Source organism: Anabrus simplex, chromosome 2 (genome assembly GCF_040414725.1).
Source record: "Anabrus simplex isolate iqAnaSimp1 chromosome 2, ASM4041472v1, whole genome shotgun sequence".
Classification (NCBI taxonomy): Eukaryota; Metazoa; Arthropoda; class Insecta; order Orthoptera; family Tettigoniidae; genus Anabrus; species Anabrus simplex.
The window spans coordinates 997276327-997295373 of record NC_090266.1 but is presented as its reverse complement, the minus strand read 5'-3'; the positions used below and the strand labels follow the sequence as shown (position 1 = coordinate 997295373).

General features: G+C 40.3%; 1 protein-coding gene across 1 annotated transcript in view; it reads left to right on the top strand.

Annotated features, from left to right (window-relative positions):
* Positions 1-19047, top strand: part of LOC136864617 (glycoprotein-N-acetylgalactosamine 3-beta-galactosyltransferase 1) — a 99995-nt gene that overhangs the window by 63252 nt on the left and 17696 nt on the right. The window contains exon 3 of the mRNA XM_067141854.2: positions 12308-12463. Within this exon, the coding sequence (XP_066997955.1) occupies positions 12308-12463 (156 nt within the window). The remainder of the gene's footprint in view (positions 1-12307; positions 12464-19047) is intronic.

Below are 19047 nucleotides of genomic sequence, written 5' to 3'. Positions count from 1 at the left end.
GCACTTCAGCCTTTGCCCGGAGATGGACTCCAGCGCGCCGTTCACAAGGAGTCTTCACGGGAGTGGAGTGGGCCCTTACCCCACTTCTGTTTTTCTCACCAGGTGTTGCAGTACGGCGGCGAACGGCTGATGGGGCACTGAAACAGTAAGATCTAGGCGGCAGAGAAGTGTTGTTGGAGACTTGAGAGTACGATCATTATTGGTGATGCAGAGGGGCGGGCGGCATGGAAAGTGCTTGTGTGCCAATAGTGTGGAGATGCAGGAGGCAGGGATTTGGTAATGGCCACCAAGGAATAAATAGTAGGAAAACCAGAGGGGAAGATTTTACATAAAGATCATATACCAAATTTAATAAAATAATAAGGGCAGAAGGCCTCAAATAATAATAATAATAATAATAATAATAATAATTTTAAAAATATATAACCTTCCATCTCCTGCTAAATTTAGCAGCTAAAGTTAACAATGACATTACACAGGTTTCACCTGGAAGTGGTGCACTCTAAAGATCCTCTCTGTGGCTGGATTGCTTACCAATACTGTAACTGGCGTCAAAAATCTAATATAATGCACAGCCCATGAAATCTGGGGGCAAGCTTGCCTGCGGGAACAAAGTTTCTAACCATGACTTGATCTCAGACTTCTAAATTGGTGGGCTTCCGTCCACGATCATATCTTTTCCTAACCTTCTCATGGGGCACTTTAAGATTGGCCTTAGCCTTCTTCCATAGATCTCTAATATTATCGGGATCTATTGTCTCTGGTAATACCTCATTAAGTGACCAAAGGTTAGAGAGCGGCGTGTTAGGAACAAATTTAAACATCAGAGAAGCTGGTGTGAACTTACGGGACTCATGAACCGCCGAATTTAAAGCAAAGGCCAACCAATGCAGGGACGTATCCCACCTGGAATGATCTTCATGATGAAATGCGATGAGACCTGATCTAAGGTTACTATTGACCCGCTCGGCCAGAGATGGTTGAGGATAATACGCCGATCTAGTTACATGTGATATAGACAGATCAAAACAGAATTTGCGGAATAAGTTGGATGTGAATGCCTTAGCATTATCAGAAACGATATATTGATAGGGGCCAAAAGAAGCAAAAATAGTATTTAAACAAGAAATGGTGCCAGCTTAGTTGGAAGTAACCAGGAAAATCTCGTGAAACCATCTACACACACTAGAATGAATTTGTTGGCGTTCCCCTTTGATTGGGGGATGGGTCCAACGTAGTCTATATAGAGGCGTTCCTTGGGACGCGACGCTTGGTGAGATGATAATAGACCTAATTTAGTGGACAAGGTGGGTTTACTAACCAAGCAAGATTTACAAACTTTTACCAATTCACGAATTTCGCTGTCCATACCTTTCCAAATGAACATCTCTCGGATCTTTGCCCGAGTTTTGAAGATGCCTAAATGCCCACCTAAAGGGGTCTCATGATAATACTTGAAGATCATAGGCACAAGAACAGCTGGAACCACTACTTTTATCTTTTGATCATGCCTTGACGGGCAACACAAAACCCCGTTTCTCAATACATAAGGGACGACATGTTCCCCAGAAGAAAGGGTATCAACAATAGGGGCCAGCACAGGATCTTCACGTTGATATTTTTGGATATCCCTAAACAACATGGGGGCATCAGTTAGAATGGCATTAATACCCGAAGAAATGGGCATGGCAAGAGAACTATCTTCCCATTCGGTGGTCTCCACATCATGAGAAAACATGCGGCTTAGTCCATCCGCAACAACATTTTCAGATCCTCTTATATGCCTAACATTGAACTGGAAGGCCGAAATCCTGATGGCCCGAGCTATACAACCAGTACGACGTGGCCTAGCTAAGACCCAGCTTAAGGCTTGGTTATCTGTTTCCAGGTCAAACTTGACATGTTCCAGGTAGAGTCGGAACTTCTCTAATGCAAGTAAGACTGCCAAACCCTCAAGTTCATAGATGGATTACTTGGCTTCTTGAGCCGATAGTGTCCTAGATCCATAGGCAATGGGTCGCATTCCGAGTTCAGTCTCTTGAAGAAGCATAGCAGCCACCGCCGATGACGACGCGTCGGTTTGAACGATGAATTTCTTCAAAAAATCAGGCATAGCAAAGACAGGGGTGTTGCAGAGAGCTAATTTCAGGTCTTGAAAAGCGGCTTGTTGAGAAGGTCCCCTCTCAAATTTGACGTCTTTCCTACAAAGTAAGTTCAAGGGCACCGCTCTGTTAGCGAAGTTAGGAATAAATTTCATGAAGAAATTCACCATGCCTATGAACCTGGCAATACCTTTGATGTCCTTAGGAGGTTTGAAACCACGGATGGCTTGTGTTCTGGAATGACCGATAGAAACACCATCGGGCGACACAATATGCCCTAGGAATAACATAGAAGGTTTAGCAAAAGCTACCTTAGATAACTTGACAGTCAACCCGGCCTTACGAAGGCGATTGGGTACTTCCTTTAGATGATCTAGATGTTCCTCAAAGGTCTCAGAAAATACGACGACATCATCAAGGTAGTGATACAAGTACTCAAACTTGATGTCGGAAAAGACCCTATCTAGTAGTCTAGTGAGAACAGCTGCCCCCGTGGGGAGCCCGAAAGGCACGCAGTTGTACTCATACAAGTTCCAATCCGTGGCAAAAGCTGTTAGATGTTTCGATTCTTCAGCTAGAGGGATCTGGTTGTATGCCTGATTGAGATCAAGGATGGAAAAGAACTTAGCTTTCCGAAACCATGAAAAACAAGAGTGAAGGTCGGGAAGAGGCACAAATTGTAACACCACCTTCCGATTGAGAGCCCTATAATCAATGACAGGCCTGAAGCCACCTTGGGGTTTCGGCACCAGAAAAATAGGCTATGAATACGCCGACTTAGAGGGTCAAATAATACCATCTTTTAACATCTGGTCGATCTCTTTTAGAGCCTTCATTTTAGGTGGAGACAGCCTATAAGGTGGAAACCTAACTGGGATCGAATCCGTAACCTCAATCTTGCATTCAATAAGGTCAGTAACACCAAGAGTATCAGAAAATACATCCGGAAACGACTGACACAATTTACAAATACTTTCAGCCTGCTCCTCAGGTAGATGTCTAAGGTGTAACATCTCATCCTGGGTAGGCGAAACAGATGAATATGACACAGAGTTACATTTAACCAAAGGAATTTTACAATCATTAGGAAATTTGAAGACATGAAATCCGCTCCTAATATTATGGGGCAAGACAAGTGCTTAGCCACAAACAATTTTATTTTCCAAGTGAATTTGGAAATTCGGATTTTGGCAAGGATGAAACCTAAAATTTCTAATGGAGAGGAATTAGCCGAAACGCATTGGACTGAAGATGAAAAATAGTCAGGAAACTTACAAATGTTCTTTAATTTAGCATACCATTCTGCCGAAATAATAGAACAAACACTCCCCGAGTCTAATAGAGCCGTGACCGGTTCACTATTCAATTCAATTTTAAGAAATGGTACAAGTGCGGGGGTCTCCGACGCAATTCTGAGGCATTCTTTAGGACCTTCAAATGATAGGTTAGAAGAACTTTTCCCCGTACCGGACCTTTTGGTGTGTTTAACGGGGGCTGAGCCTTGGTAAGCTGAACTTGCCGACTCAGCCGATGACACTAGTCACTTTCGATTATTAGAGTTCGCGAAGGTTGCACCAGAAGTTGAGCTGGAGGGGGTGCTATTGGCATTGGGGCAATTCTTGGCTAGATGAGTAAAAGAGCCGCATTTGAAACATCCTTGTGATGACCCTGCTCCATTTTTTGCCCCATTCGATTTTATCACTCGGTACTTATTACGCAGATGATCCGTAGACCCACAAGCATAGCACTTACGGGTGGTGAAAGGTCGGCGAGGTGGAGGCCGAAAATTACTAGAAGACGGAGGGGGCTCCTTAGCGACTCTTAAGGTGTTGGCATACCGCACCCCTTCGGCTGGGACAGCCATAGCCTCTAATTCTGCCAAAGTTTGGGGACGAGACTCAAAACATAAATAAGATCCATAAGGTGGTGAGATACCTTCAACAATAGTTTGCACAATCTGGTCCTCAGAAAAATGCAGAGCGAACACTCGGGTATAAAATTTGATATCTTGAATGAAGTCTGCAAGATTTTCGTCCAGTTGCTGCACTCTGAAATAGTACTTCTGTATTAAAGAGGACATTGCCCTAGCCGAAATGAAATTTGCCAACAGGTGGGCGTGGAAATCTTCTATAAATGATCTATCAGCTATAGCATTGACCGACAGGACGCCTACCGAATATGGGTACATCATTTGGAGAATTTAAGAGTGAGAGAGAGAAAACACTAGTGCATGATCCTGAAATTCAACTAAAAATCTTAGAAATGAAATGACGTCATTGGTGGAGCTTACAGAAAATTTTGAAATTCCCCTAAGTAACATAGCCAGTGGATGGGGCAAACTACTAAAACAGGGTGACATAATTGGTGACGACCTAGGTTGAGAAGCTTCCGATACAGCATTATTCAAGAAGAAAGGTGGAATTTGTTTGGGATGACCAGACTCTGTTTAAAAGGGGGCTGATGATTGTTGCGTTGCTTCAGATTTTCTACTTTCTACCATTTTGTAAGAATCTTCCTCACTCACACTGTTTATCACAGGGGCTTGGTCGGTTTTGGGAGCAGCTGCCCCAGTCAACAATTAATTAACTCTATTTGAGTCCGACTCGTTGGCTGAACGGTCAGCGTACTGGCCTTAGGTTCAGAGGGTCCCGGGTTCGATTCCCGGCTGGGTCGGGGATTTTAACCTTAATTGGTTAATTCCAATGGCACGGGGGCTGGGTGTATGTGTTGTATTCATCATCATTTCATCCTCATCACGACGCGCAGGTCACCTACGGGTGTCAAATAGAAAGACCTGCACTTGGCGAGCCGAACCCGTCCTGGGATGTCCCGGCACTAAAAGCCATACGACATTTCATTTCAACTCTATTTGACATTTTTGATAGATGGTCAACTAAATTACTAGCCTCCTTGGCATGATCTTCTTTTAACTTTAGAGACAATAGATCGCTAACCCTGTTATAAAAATGGAACAGTCTAGCCTGTACTCTCTTAAGCTGATTAGGAGATGGATCGCTTACTTCAAAAAAATTAACTACGGACGCTAGCTCGGTGGTGTTGTCCGTGATAGTGGATAGAGCCTCAACAATTTCTTTTTCCCCAAAATTTGGGGTACAAATAGGTAATTCTAATGGCTCTTTAAGTTTGGTGGTATCTGCCGCAACCATGCCTTCGGATTGAACATTCCTAATAAGTAACTCATAAATTAGTTCCTCCTTGCGCAAGTACCTGGAATGGAGAACTTCACGAGGGCCAGACATGATGATAGAAAATTTACAAATTTAGAAAAAAAATTCTAGCGAATGAGAAAATTCTTTAGAGTTCAGTGTGGATTCTATGTTTAGCCCTCAAAAAGGGCTTAATTGAGACCCATTCAACCACGCTCTGCTACCACTTGTTACGGGGTTACCCATGGAGAAGGAAGAGGTTAAAGAAGGTGCTGGGGTGAATGGGTCTATCTGTAATATCAAAAATTGAGTTAAGACTTTAAAAGGTTAACTTTCTTTTCCGAAAACAAACTTAACAATCTTTTTCATAACAACATTACAGGTACAAATTGCAGTCATTAAACAAGATTGGGAAAATCCAAGATTCTTGATATTTACAGATTCTGGGCTTCACGCCCCTAGTTTTACAATTCCAGAGATACTGGATCCAGCTTACACAATTTAGGTTAAAAATTGAGAACCATTAAGTCAAGGGCAGAAATCCCCCCCAAAACAAGAGCACTTGCTCCCTCAATTACAAATGTCAAGCCTTCCAGAGGCACCATTCACAATCACGAAACTTGAAAAGAGCTATAACAGGCTCTCCTTTTCTCAAGCCTACTCAAGGCAACATCGAAATTTTATACTCTCTGGCCTTCGATGGCCCAAGTACAATTTGAAACAGGGGTGTCTAGTACACAACCTATAGGGCCTTCAGAAAAAGACCAGGTTAAGTAAACGGCCAGAAACACAAACTGAATGGAGGCGAACAATGCACTCCAGATAATGAAATATTAAAACCTATAGGGCTCTCGGCTGATGAAGCAGGGGCTATTCCCAAACTACTGAGGTGGCTCGCATGGAAATCACTTTAACACATTACAGGAAGAAAACCATTACAAAACGAAGTCACCTCAAACCAAGATGAAGGGGAGCTCGAGAGGGTACTTCAGTCTCTATCCCCGGTTTAGAGTTAAAGATTTTATGAACTGCTTACATCAGCCGGAAGAAAGTTACATTTTAGAAAAGCAGGTTACATAACTAAAGATTCGGACCTTTCCCCTCGTATTAAGCTGCGCAGGTAGCTAAAACAAGAAAGATGTAAGTTACGTGGCCATTACCTTACAGATGTTCTGCTGCCGACGACACACACTCAGACGACGATCAATTGGCCAAGAAACGTGAAAAGTCGCAGTTTATAAACCCTCAGGGAAGGTTCGAGATCATTCAAGATTAATCAGGACACACCCTCTTAATTTTATTGGTTAAGTTCAAAAGTAACACTCAAAATCGAACAAGAAGCCTGTGATAGGTTGGAAATTAATTACAGAAATTTTTCATTGGCCAGATTCAAAACTGGCAGAAGGAGAAAAGAAGAATTGCCAACCCAAAACTAAATGAACATAGATCAGTTTTGGAAAACCTAGGAATATGAAACTACTTTAAATTATAAGTTCTTTCACCTTGCACCAGGGTGCCTGATCATAATTTTTAGTAGTGTCATCTGTAGAGGAATGTCCAAATTTCTTGATGAATGGCAAATAAAACAAGGAGAAATTCACTCAGTTTAGGAAACTGCACAATAACAAAATTACATAATATTTTGGTGGTGACATCTTCTGATTAAAGTTCTAAGTTCTTGTTGTAGTAGTTTCTACTTTAGTTCGATAGAGGAGTTCCTTTAGGTGCTAATTTTTAATGCGCGGCGTTGAGGTGTACCTCTACCTCCCGGTACAATTATTGCAGAAGGAACACTCCCTATCAGGTTAATCCTGATATACACAAAATGTAACCATAGCTTGCTCAAGGCTCTATAGCTAATGGTCTAGAATCATACTGTTCTGAGTCTATTTCTCTTAAAATATTAGTTATGAAGCTCAGTGACTGTTCCATGTCCAGAGCTATGCTGTGAATGACAGGGAGGGATGAGATCCATTTAAAACACCTGATATCAGCTGAACTGTTTCGTTCTTTGTCCATATATCCTATTAATTTCCAGGCCATAATGTTCCATGTCCAAGATTCACAGTGCCAACATAACGTCAGACATATGTCCATTGCCTTAATGTTTTGGAAAGGGACAATCATAACATAAACATTATGCTGTACAAAAAAAATACCAAGAACCTGGTCTTGGTGCTGTTCTAGAGGTTGATTCAATGCATGCAGTTATGAAACGACACATTAGAAATATGGAGCTCTATAGTTCATTGTCTGTGACCAGGTCTGAACTGTAGGTCAGATAAGAAATTCAAAATTAGCCAAATGGTACCAAAAGATGTTGTTTTAAATTTTAAATCAGTTTCTCTTAAATCAAATCTAAATAAAGTGCCAAATTCAAAATTAAAGCATAAATACAATATGATAAAGTTAGTAGTTTGTTAAGAAGAATACCTATGTGCTTCAAATTATAATAATTTAACTTCATCGTGGCCCCATAAAACATAACTTAGCTCACTGAATACAGAAAAATTTGGCTGTTCCTCATAATATTTATACGTGATTCCCAGATTATTAATGTAGAAGATCGTCTACTCAATTAAAATGTTGCATCTGCATCTCGCGTTAAATAAAATCATAAATTGCTTCATTACATCTCTCATTGAATTTTAGATGACTTTAAATTGTTCAATTAGTAATTTAGCTGAATAGTATATACAGAAGATGTTATTATCTCCATCACTGCCTAATTTTCACATTATATACACACATGCACATATTCTAAAATTACTAAGTCTATGCCTGCAAAGAGGAAATACACAAAGAAAATCAATATCACATAATGGATCAGTATCACATTAAGGAAAGTGAAATTACGAACTTATCTTTTGTGCTCGAGCCCCCATTTCTCGGCTAGTTTCAAATGTCAAAATGTCAAAAAACATATCAGATGTAAGGCTTTTTAGGTGTTTGCTCTATTAACCAGCGTTTCGTCTTAGGTCCGACACTAGACTCATCAGAGTGGGATGTGTCAGACCCTACCCACTGACGCTGGGGTGTATGCAGGTGATCTAATTCCCTCCATGGGAATTTAGAATTTTCCATTAGTTTCAAATGTGTCGCTGTCAGGTCATAGTCATCAGTATCAGCATTAGCATTAGCATGGAATCATCTCAACGGCCAGGTCATCTTCTTCTACTCTGCCATCATACTCGTTTCTTAATCCATGCACATTGCAATCCGGTCATGGTATCTTGAGCACTGGAATTTTAACATGATATTAAAGAACATGTCTCACACATGACCATATAGTTGCACTAATAAACAATGATACTCTCCTTGCATAAAGTACCCGTGCATGTTTTATCTAATTGCGTTGAGTTACTTTGTAGATATCTCAATATTCATTGTTAACTTGAGTAGAAATCTTGTTTCACGTCCACCTTATACAGCAATCTTCCATCAAGTAATGCATGACACTCCTTTCTACATCACATTAGAGACTGTCCTTTTAGTGTCCAGCGAAGTCGGCTTCCCAACAAACACATGCAGCCTTCCCGCTCAGTTACCGAAGTAAAGAAATAATGTGTGTGTGCCTTTCCATATGATAGCGACATGTAGTCATTGTCCCATGATGAGGGTAATGCCATGTATCATTATCACTTCGGTGTAATATCGATCCAACTATTCTTATTCTCTTCCACTAATTACTGCAGTCTTGATGTCATAATTCCATTCGTGTCCCCGGATTCCAATCAAATAAGTAAAATGTGAATTTATCCGCTTATTTCCATCCTTCGAATAACATCAGTAGAAGCTTCTCTCTGCCAGGTCATGTTATTTAAATAGTGCAGAAATGACGTCTACCGTTAACCTGCCAAATATTCAAGTACATTATCTGTCCTGAACTTTCCATACAATTCCTCTTCCTCACAAGTGCTGTTAAATTACCTTGCATGACTTCAAAATAAATGTTATTAATTTCCAAGTGGCTTACACCATAACTTCTTAAATGTTGTATGTTCACCATGTCTTTGGACCTAATCTGAAATATGAAAGGGTCTCGACCTAAAACCTATATCATGTACACAGCAGAGCTCTGTGCTATCCATGAAGCTCTGCGGTATGCACTGTCCAGTGAACGTTGGCACTTTCAGCTGTGTACTGACTCCTTGAGCTCGATACAATCTATTGATCCATGTTTCTTGCGGCACCCTCTGGTGCAGCAGATCCAGGACCTGCTGGACTGGTTGTGGAGATTTAGCACCAAAATTACTTTTCTATGGCTCCCATGCCACAAGGGTGTATCAGGAAACGAGTTAGCTGATAGTGCTGTCAAGGAGGCAGTCACACTGCCCCCGATACCTCACATGATATTTATCACATTTAATACCTCACAGGGTTCCATCCAGTGATATTTGATCTCAGCTGAGACATCTAGTAATGTCCCATTAGGAGTTTAGTGGCAGGCCATCCCTCTTTCAAATAAGCTGAGAATGATTAAAGGAACTATGAAGGTATTGAAGACGTCCCTGCAGGTTTCTCAGAGAGAAGTAGTGGTATTATGTCATCTTCGGATTGGCCACGGTAAAGCAACACACTTCTACCTACTGAAGGGAGAATTTATGTTATACTGAGTTAGCTTCAACACTTGTTGTGAAGTGGACAGCACAGGACAGCACAACACAACCAAGTTTACCTTGCGTCATTCAACATAAGCCCACCTTTCTTCAACTCATCACAAGAAGCTATTTTAAACTGGCATTAATATTACACTATTTTATGCACACATTCAAGAACATGTGCAAATGTTCACAATGTGAGGATAATTATATGATTAATTTAATTCACATAGCCACTCATGCTGTATTATATTTGTGCAATACCACGCATGTAACAACATTTTAACCTGTGCAATAACTGTACTTCATGGTTCACATCATGTTCATGTTTGTGTTATTTTAAGATTCAAGGTTGACAAGACGCTAATGCATAGATGCATAGACTTTTTACTCACTAATTTTAATGTGTCCTTACCATATTTCCAATGATTTTATGTGAGACTTAAGATGTTCCATAAGAGGACAAAATATGTATCACCAATATAGTTTGAAAATCCACAGCCTGTTTCCAGTCATTCGTCCATGTCAGGAATGGAATGAATGAAACCCCCATCTAGCGGTGAGGATAGGAATTGTGCTGGGTGCTGAAGCCTGTCGCACTCCTCTGGGGCAATGATTAATGAATGACAGATGAAATGAAATGATATTTGAGAGTGTTGCTGGATTGAAATATGACAGGGAAAACCGAAGTGCCCAGAGAGAAACCTGTCCTGCCTCCATTCTGTCCAGCACAAATCTCACATGGAGTGACCGGGATTTAACCACGGGGGCCAACGGTGAGAGGCTGGCACGCTGCCGCCTGGGCCACGGAAGCTTCATCACCAATATAGTTTAATGTAGTCTTATTAATAAAGGCGATTACAGTATTGTAAAGGTGGAATATTTGTTGTTAAGGTTTTCACAAGTTGATACTTTTTGACAATATGGGTTCAAAAATGAAATTTATCATGTGCAATTACTTGATGATAGTTTCTTCTTTGCAGTAAATAACAGGTAAATGGAATGTGACTTGGTCATTATTCCAGTGAAGTTTTTGATCTGCTTCAGGAATTTAAAAAAAAAAGTAGCTTTCAGAAATATCTGAAATTATTATTGAGTCATTAAAATTTGCTACGTGCATGTTAAACTGCTACGAGTGCATTCTACAATAGCCATTACAGTTTACGTTTTGTCTCATAATTATCTTTTTAGGAACAACTTGTTGACAAACCTATCAATTATACAATAAATTATCAAGTCTGTTTTCTTTGTAAATTTTCTATATCTATTGTAATTTAGTCCTGAATACTCACTGTATTGTTGTAAACAGCACTTCACAAGGGAAAGATTAGAGATAATATGAAGTAAACAAATTCTGTAATTGTTTAATGGTTCATGTGGTTAGTAGCCTTGTTAATATGCCTGCTGTCCGTCATGAGTTGGGCCTTCTGAATGGTAGTTAGTATACTTCTCTAGCTAACACTGAGCAGTCTAATCACGAACTTCAAAAATGTAATTTTGCAGCCCCCCACCTCCTGTTTCTCTCTCTCTCTCTCTCTCTCTCTCTCTGTTTTATGAAGAATCCAGAGTCGGTGGCAGGGAGTGGATATTATCTGATATCTAGTAGAAAATTAATTCTCATGCTGCCAGAATAAGTTATTTTTATGTGCAATGGTTTGCTATTATAAGTGGCTCTTTCTGTAATTTGAAATGCATTTACAGTCAAGATTTACTGCTTGTTGTGAAAATAGATTATTCAGACTGAAACAGCACAATAACAGTAATTCAGATCAACATGAGGAATAATGTTTCCTCAGCTCGCATCATTTGGCAGCAGATAAGTTATGGCTGTTTAAATCAAGCTCAAATTGCCTGGAAGGTACAGTGATATTGCCAGAAACCTGTACTGTGCTATGAACTGATTTGGACTGTTATAATCATCATGCTCATTTGTACACTGTAGTTCAATGGGTAAATTGCATGGGAGCTCTTTGTTGCATTTTAGATTTATGGTTTCATCGCCATAAGACCTATCTGTGTCGGCGCGACGTAAAGCCCCTAGCAAAAAAAAAAAAAAAAAAATTTATGGTTCAAGTCTGATAGCAGCAGCTGAGTTACTGGGAACCTGCCTCCAGTTTTCTTCTAATACTTCCCTAGCAAATGTCCATGCCTACTAACCAGACATCCAGTTAGATTTGTATTCATGTGCATTATTATACACCTACTGTCATGGCAGACATAGGATATGCTCAGCCAAAGATAGCTGTTGTTTTGTGGTGTAGGCTACAAAAGTTTGAATAGATTGGTTGTTTAGAAAGATGAAGTTTTACCTTCCATAAATGTTAATGACTTGTAGTTCATTTGGAAATAACTTGTGTTAATAGAACCAAAATTCTCTGAATATATTTTGGTTTTGAAGATATACAAGAAACATTAATATTGTACATTTTTATTTCAGGGTCTTGGTTGTTGTAGTGATCGGTCAATCACATTCCATGGTATTGAGCCAGATAAGATGTATCTCTACGACTACCTCCTCAATCACCTTCGCGTGTTTAACCGTGGTGGACAGCGTGGTAATAGACCTGCACCTACTCCAGTGCCTGAGGAGGAGGTAAGAGTTATAAGCACTGAGGAAGTGAATACACAGTACAGGATATACAAGCTATTAGTTTGCATTTGAGAGATGGCTGATATAAACCCAGCCCACCGATGGCACCTCTGAAGTTGGTTTTCCATGGTTCCCCATTTTCACACCCTGTAAATGCTGGGTGCCATACTAATTTAGGCAACAACCGCTTCCTTCCCACTCGTAGTTCTTTCTCATCTTACTGTTGCCGATTATGTATTAGTGCAATGTTAAAACACTAGCAAGAAAAATGTAGCAGTTTCATAAGTAGAAGTAGTAATGGAAGTAATCCTGATAAATTGTTAAAACTAAAACCACGGCTGGGTCGTTACTGGAACGTTTGCTAACTTTTTCGTGTATATTGTTCCTTTTATTTTACTTGGGATCCTAAATTTTTATGACTTTTCATCAATAATAATAGTAAACATCCACACATAATTCATATTTCTGGGAACAACCCATTAAGAGAAAAATCTACATATACCTAGAACCACAACTTGATCAGATTTGACCCATCATTGACAGCAAAATATCCATTAGTACAACTTCGTGCTTTACAGGTCTGTTGTTTCTTCCTGCTTTCTCAACAACCACATCTGTGTCACAATTAGGTAACTGTGCACGCCAGCTGTGCAGGAGGGGAAGCAGCCTTTGATATTGGTCACATTATTGATGTTTGAATACTACGAGTACTGACACAAAACTTCCTTGTTGCTTGGTGAAATATAGTATCAATGTGCAACTTTTCTTGCAAGTTGTGGTAGAGATAAGGCTGTTTATTATGGCTGTGCATCGGCTAATGAACGAGCAAGATACTATTGACCCCCTAAATTTTGGACCATGATTCGGAAGGCGAGCCTTTGAACATTATGTCAACTTTCAGATATTACCACAGATATTAAAATTTGATATTCATATGGCGCAACCTGGGTAGCTGGTGTAGTGAATGATCATCAGTTCTATCAGTTACTACTGATCTGCATTTAGGGCAGTCGCCCAGGTGGCAGATTCCCTATCTCTTTTCCTAGCCTTTTCTTAAATGATTGCAAAGAAATTGGAGGTGCATTGAACTCCCCTTCCTACAAATGAATATTTTCCCCAAATTTTCCTCTTGAATTTCAACTTTATCTTCATATTATGAGCTTTCTCACTTTTAAAAACACCATGCAAACTTATTCGGTCACTAATGTCATTCCATGCCATCTCTCCACTGACAGATCAGAACATACCACTTAGTCGAGCAGCTCGTCTCCTTTCTCCCAAGTCTTCCCAGCCCAAACTATGCAACATTTTTGTAGCGCTACGCTTTTGTTGGAAATCACCCATAACAAATTGAGCTGCTTTTCTTTGTATTTTTTCTAGTTCTTGAATCAAAAATCCTGCTGAGAGTCCCATACACTGGAACCATACTCTAGTTGGGGTCTTACCAGAGACTTATATGCCGTCTCCTTTACATCCTTACTATAACGTATCCGCAAAGACGCACACGAAATGTTGTCAGTTGATAAAATTATATTTTCACATATATTTACAAATTAATACACATAACCTTAATCACTGTTGTCAAAAACGAAACATTCACATCACAAACCGCCATTTAAACACAACTGCCAATCACTGCACATCGAGATGACAACATTGAAACACAAATAAATCAGTTCACTGCTTTAAAAGCATGTCGTACACGTGATCACAAGCAAAACCTTGCTACACCATAATTCCTTTAACAGTAACTCTCAATAACTCCCAAACAATAACTGACTTCACTGTCAAGATCGTCTGGCAAGGTTTCCAGAAAGATACATTACAAAAAAAACTACCTTCATGAATATGCTAGAGCGTCCAATCCATAGATTACAATGTATAGAATATTCGCAATCGTTCTACTGCCTTATTACCATTCTGGAAGTTACAGTGTGTTTCACAATTATGGATTACAATTTATATATACAGGTAAGAATAAATTATAATATTAATTTACACGTGTTTACATTAACTGATGTAAAAATCTATATACATTGCCTCTTTAATGACATAACCTCAAAAACAGCATGATCATATCGTCCGTACAAATAACTTAACTTCTTCTTCTTCTTTTATGACCACATAGGATCACTTTAGTCAGTCCGTCGTTCAGGTCTCTCTGAAGGGATTGTTCGGGCTTTGCGGTCCTCCCAGTACTTCTTCAGATGCTCCGATCTTCATGCCCTTCGTAACTTAACTACGTAAATAATACTAATACTAAATGGATGTAAACACTTCACAGCTATAATAATAATAATAGTCATAAAATAATAATAATTATTATTATTGTTCGAGCTCGATATCTGTATTAGTTACCTATGGGTGAGAGAATATTGTTTTCAAGTTATACCTGTTATCGCACTTGCATCAACTACAACCCATAAATACCCTCATAACCAAATGCAGTTATCTCTACCATTTATTTAAAATCCCTTTTATGTGATTACCCCAATTGAAGATCTTTCCTTATATTAACACATAGGTACTTACAGTGATCCCCATAAGGAACTTTCACCCTGTCAACGTAGTAATTAAAACTGAGAGGTACTGGGCAAGTTGGCCGTGCGGTTAGGGGAGCGCGGTTGTGAGCTTGCATCTGGGAGATAGTGGGTTCAAATCCCACTGTCGGCAGCCCTGAAAATGGTTTTCCGTGGTTTCCCATTTTCACACCAGGCAAATGCTGGGGCTGTACTGTAATTAAGGCCATGGCCACTTCCTTCCAACTCATAGACCTTTCCTATCCCATCGTTGCCATAAGACCTATTTGTGACGATGCGACATAAAGCCACTAGAAAAAAAAGAAAAGCTGAGAGGACTTTGCCTATTTGTGAAACTCACAACCTGACTTTTAACCCCCTTTATCATCATACCATTGCCTGTTATCCATCTCACAACATTATCGAGGTCATTTTGCAGTTGCTCATAATCGTGTAGCTTATTTATTGCTCTATACAGAACAACATCATCAGCTGAAAACCTTATCTCTGATACCAGTTCTTCACTCATATCATTTATACCTAGTACAGTCATTAAGTTCTGAGACTTGACACCTGGAGGATAAGCACCCACACGACTCTGTATGATGCACATGATGCCGCATTACATGGCGTACACCTACACAGAACCACATCCACCCTCAAAATAGTTGCCGTTAGCCATTAACCACTTAAACAGAACCACATCCTCCCTCAAAATAGTTACCGTTGTCTGTTATGCACATTTGCCAACGTTGGTATTGCTGCTGGAAGCACCGCTGAAATCAGTTGGCAGGAACGTCCCGTATAGCTTTTCTTGTGGCCGTCATGACCTCTTCAGATGACTGAAATCTGCGCCCACGTAGGAGTGCTTTCAGGCGAGGAAAGAGAAAAAAATCACATGGTGCGAGATCAGGTGAGTACAGAGGGTGTGGCAAAACTGTTACCTATTGCCTTGCAAGTTCCTCTTGGACAAGGACAGAGCGATGTGCAGGGGCGTTGTCGTGTAGCAAAAGCCAATTCTTTGTCCGCCAAAGCCCAGGTTGCTTACGGCGAATTGCTGTGCATAAACGGTCAAGGATCTCCTTGTAGTGGGTTTTCTTTACCGTTGCACCGTCTGGGAGGAATTCCATGTGAACGATTCCATTTGAATCAAAAAACAGTTCCAGCATTACCTTGCCCTTTGACCTGTCTTGTCGTGGCTTTTTCTGTCGTGGTGGTGGTGGTGGTGGCGTTTTCCAGGTGGCGGATTGTCGTTTCAGTTACGGATCATAAAGGAAACACAATGTTTCGTCTCCAGTTATTATCCGGTTGAGAAACGTTGGATCATCGTCAGTACTACTGATGAGGTCACGACAAATCTTCATGTGATCATCACGTTGGTCTTGCGACAGGATTCGTGGCACACTGTGCTGGGTAGCATGAGACATGTTGAGGTCATCTGTCAGAATTTTGTGGCAAGTATCATGGCTGACCCCTATTGCTGCTGCGAGATCGTCTACCGATTGGGAGCGGTTAGCACGCACCAACGTTGCAACTTTTTGGATCTTGCGTTCCGTTCGAACTGTTTGTGGCCGACCAGTACGCACCTCATCTTCCAAACTGTCCCGTCCTTGCACAGAACATCTGTGCCACCTAAACACAACACTGCGACTCATTGCGTCCTCACCGTAAACCTGCTGCATCATTTCACACGTTTCGGCAGCACTTTTGCCTAATTTCTGGCAGAACTTGATATTTGCTCATTGCTCAAACTGTGACATGTCATGGTCCGACAGGCGCATTCAAATCACCGTCACAAGAATGACCGTATGTCTGCTTCCAGTGCATGCATTCAACTGTCTTTTGCAGGGACAAGAGACTGACTGACATTGTACCATACCATGGCCCACCTATGTACTATAGTGCACCACAGTGCCATTATGCGGTCAGTCTCAGAACTTAATGACTGTACTATGTATATACAAGAAAACATAAATGTCCAATAACACTGCCTTCAGGAATTCCCCTCTTAATGATTACAGGATCAGATAAAGCTTTGCCAGTCTAATTCTCTGAGTTCTATTCTCTAGAAATATAGCCACCCATTCAGTCACCCTTTTGTCTAGTCCAGTTGCACTCAGTTTTGTCAGTAGTCTTCTATGATCTACCTTATCAAATGCCTTAGATAGATCAATTGCAATACAGTGCATTTGACCTGAATCCAAGATATCTGCTATATCTTGCTGGAATCCTACAAGTTCAGCTTCAGTGGAATAACCTTTCCTAAACCCGAACTGCCTTCTATCGAACCAGTTATTAATTTTGCAAACATGTCTAATAGTCAGAAAGGATGCTTTCCCAAACCTTACATGCAATGCTTGTCAAACTAACTGCTCTGTAATTTTCAGTTTTATGTCTATCACCCTTCCTATACACACAGGGACTACTATAGCAACTCTCCATTCATTCGGTATAGCTCCTTCGTGCAAACAATAAACATATAAGTACTTCAGATATAGTACCGTATCCCAACCCATTGTCTTTAGTATACCACCAGAAATCTTATCAATTCCAGCTGCTTCTCTAGTTTTCAACTTTTGTATCTTATTGTAAATGTTATCATAGGTAAATTTTAATACTTCTTTAGTATTAGTCACCTCTCTATCTGGGCATTATCCTTGTAACCAGTCATATTTACATTCTGCTGACTGAATACTTCTGCCTTCTCTAGATCCTCGCATATGCACTCCCCTTGTTCATTAATGATTCCTAGAATGTCCTTCTTGGAACCTGTTTCTGCCTTAAAGTACCTATACATACCCTTCTGTTTTTTGCTAAAATTTGTATGACCCCTAATTATTAGAGGCACCTGTTTGTGGTAAAAGAAATTCCTAATTTTGCCATTTAAAAAAAATTCTTTCAGTATATTATTTGCAATTTGTACCTATTTTCTTGAATAATTAATGCCCTTGCATAATTTACGCATCCCAATATTTTTGGATCCAAAGTGGAGAAAAAGAAATGTTCCCGTATTTGATGCACCCACTTTTTCGAACATCCATTACGCAGCTCCTGATGCGTTTTGAAATAAAGATGTCAACTACTGGAGTAGCAGCCTTCCTATTGCAAAACCGGGCATTCCAAATACTGGGCAGCGTGCTGTTATCAGCCGGTAGGAAACACCACTGCATTAATTCCGTGAGAGAATCAGCACAGAGGTGACTGGTGACGCTCTATTCCAGTCTGGTACAAACATATTTTACGAGTGTTTCGGGTGCAGTACATGTGCTTTGTGTAATCTCAAAACTGTTTCTTAATCTATAATGAGCAAGTATTGAGTAATACGGCATGGTATAAACTCGCAGTGATCAGTTACGCTGAAACATACGGGAATATGGCAGCGGGCCGCAAGTATTCAGTGTCCGAATGCAACGTGCGCTACTGGCGGAAACAGAAAATTGCACTTCAAGCGACCAACAAGTCTCGCAAAGCATTTCGCGGACCAAAAGTGGCAAGTTTCCGCAAGTAGAGAAGGATCTACTTAAATACGTGATTTTGTTTCGCAACGATGGATATGCCGTTTCTCACGAAATGATGTATTTTAAAGGACTAGAAGTAGCTGCTGTACATGGAATCAGTATCTCGGATTTTAAGGTTAGCTGAGGCTGGATGATTAATTTTGTGAAGAGAAATGGGCTCTCTCTTCGACGAAGAACAACTTTATGCCAAAGAATGCCGAATGATTTCAACCAAAAAGTAATTGGTTTTCCCCACTTTGTGATTGAGAAGCGTAATGTTAAGGAATATTTGCTCTCCCAAATAGGAAACGCACATCAGACGCCATTAAGTTTCGATATTCCACAAAGTCGAACAATCGATACAAAAGGAACATCGAGTGTTATCGTATGCACTACGGGAAGCTAAAAACGATGCGCCGTAATGCTTGCTGTTACAGCTGATGGCAGAAAGCTTGCACCTTACGTTGTTCTAAAGCAAAAACAATGCGAAAGTACTCGGAATGTACCTCCCAGTAACACTTCTAAACAAATTTCCTAACTTATACAGTATGTACCACTGTGGTTTAAGTGA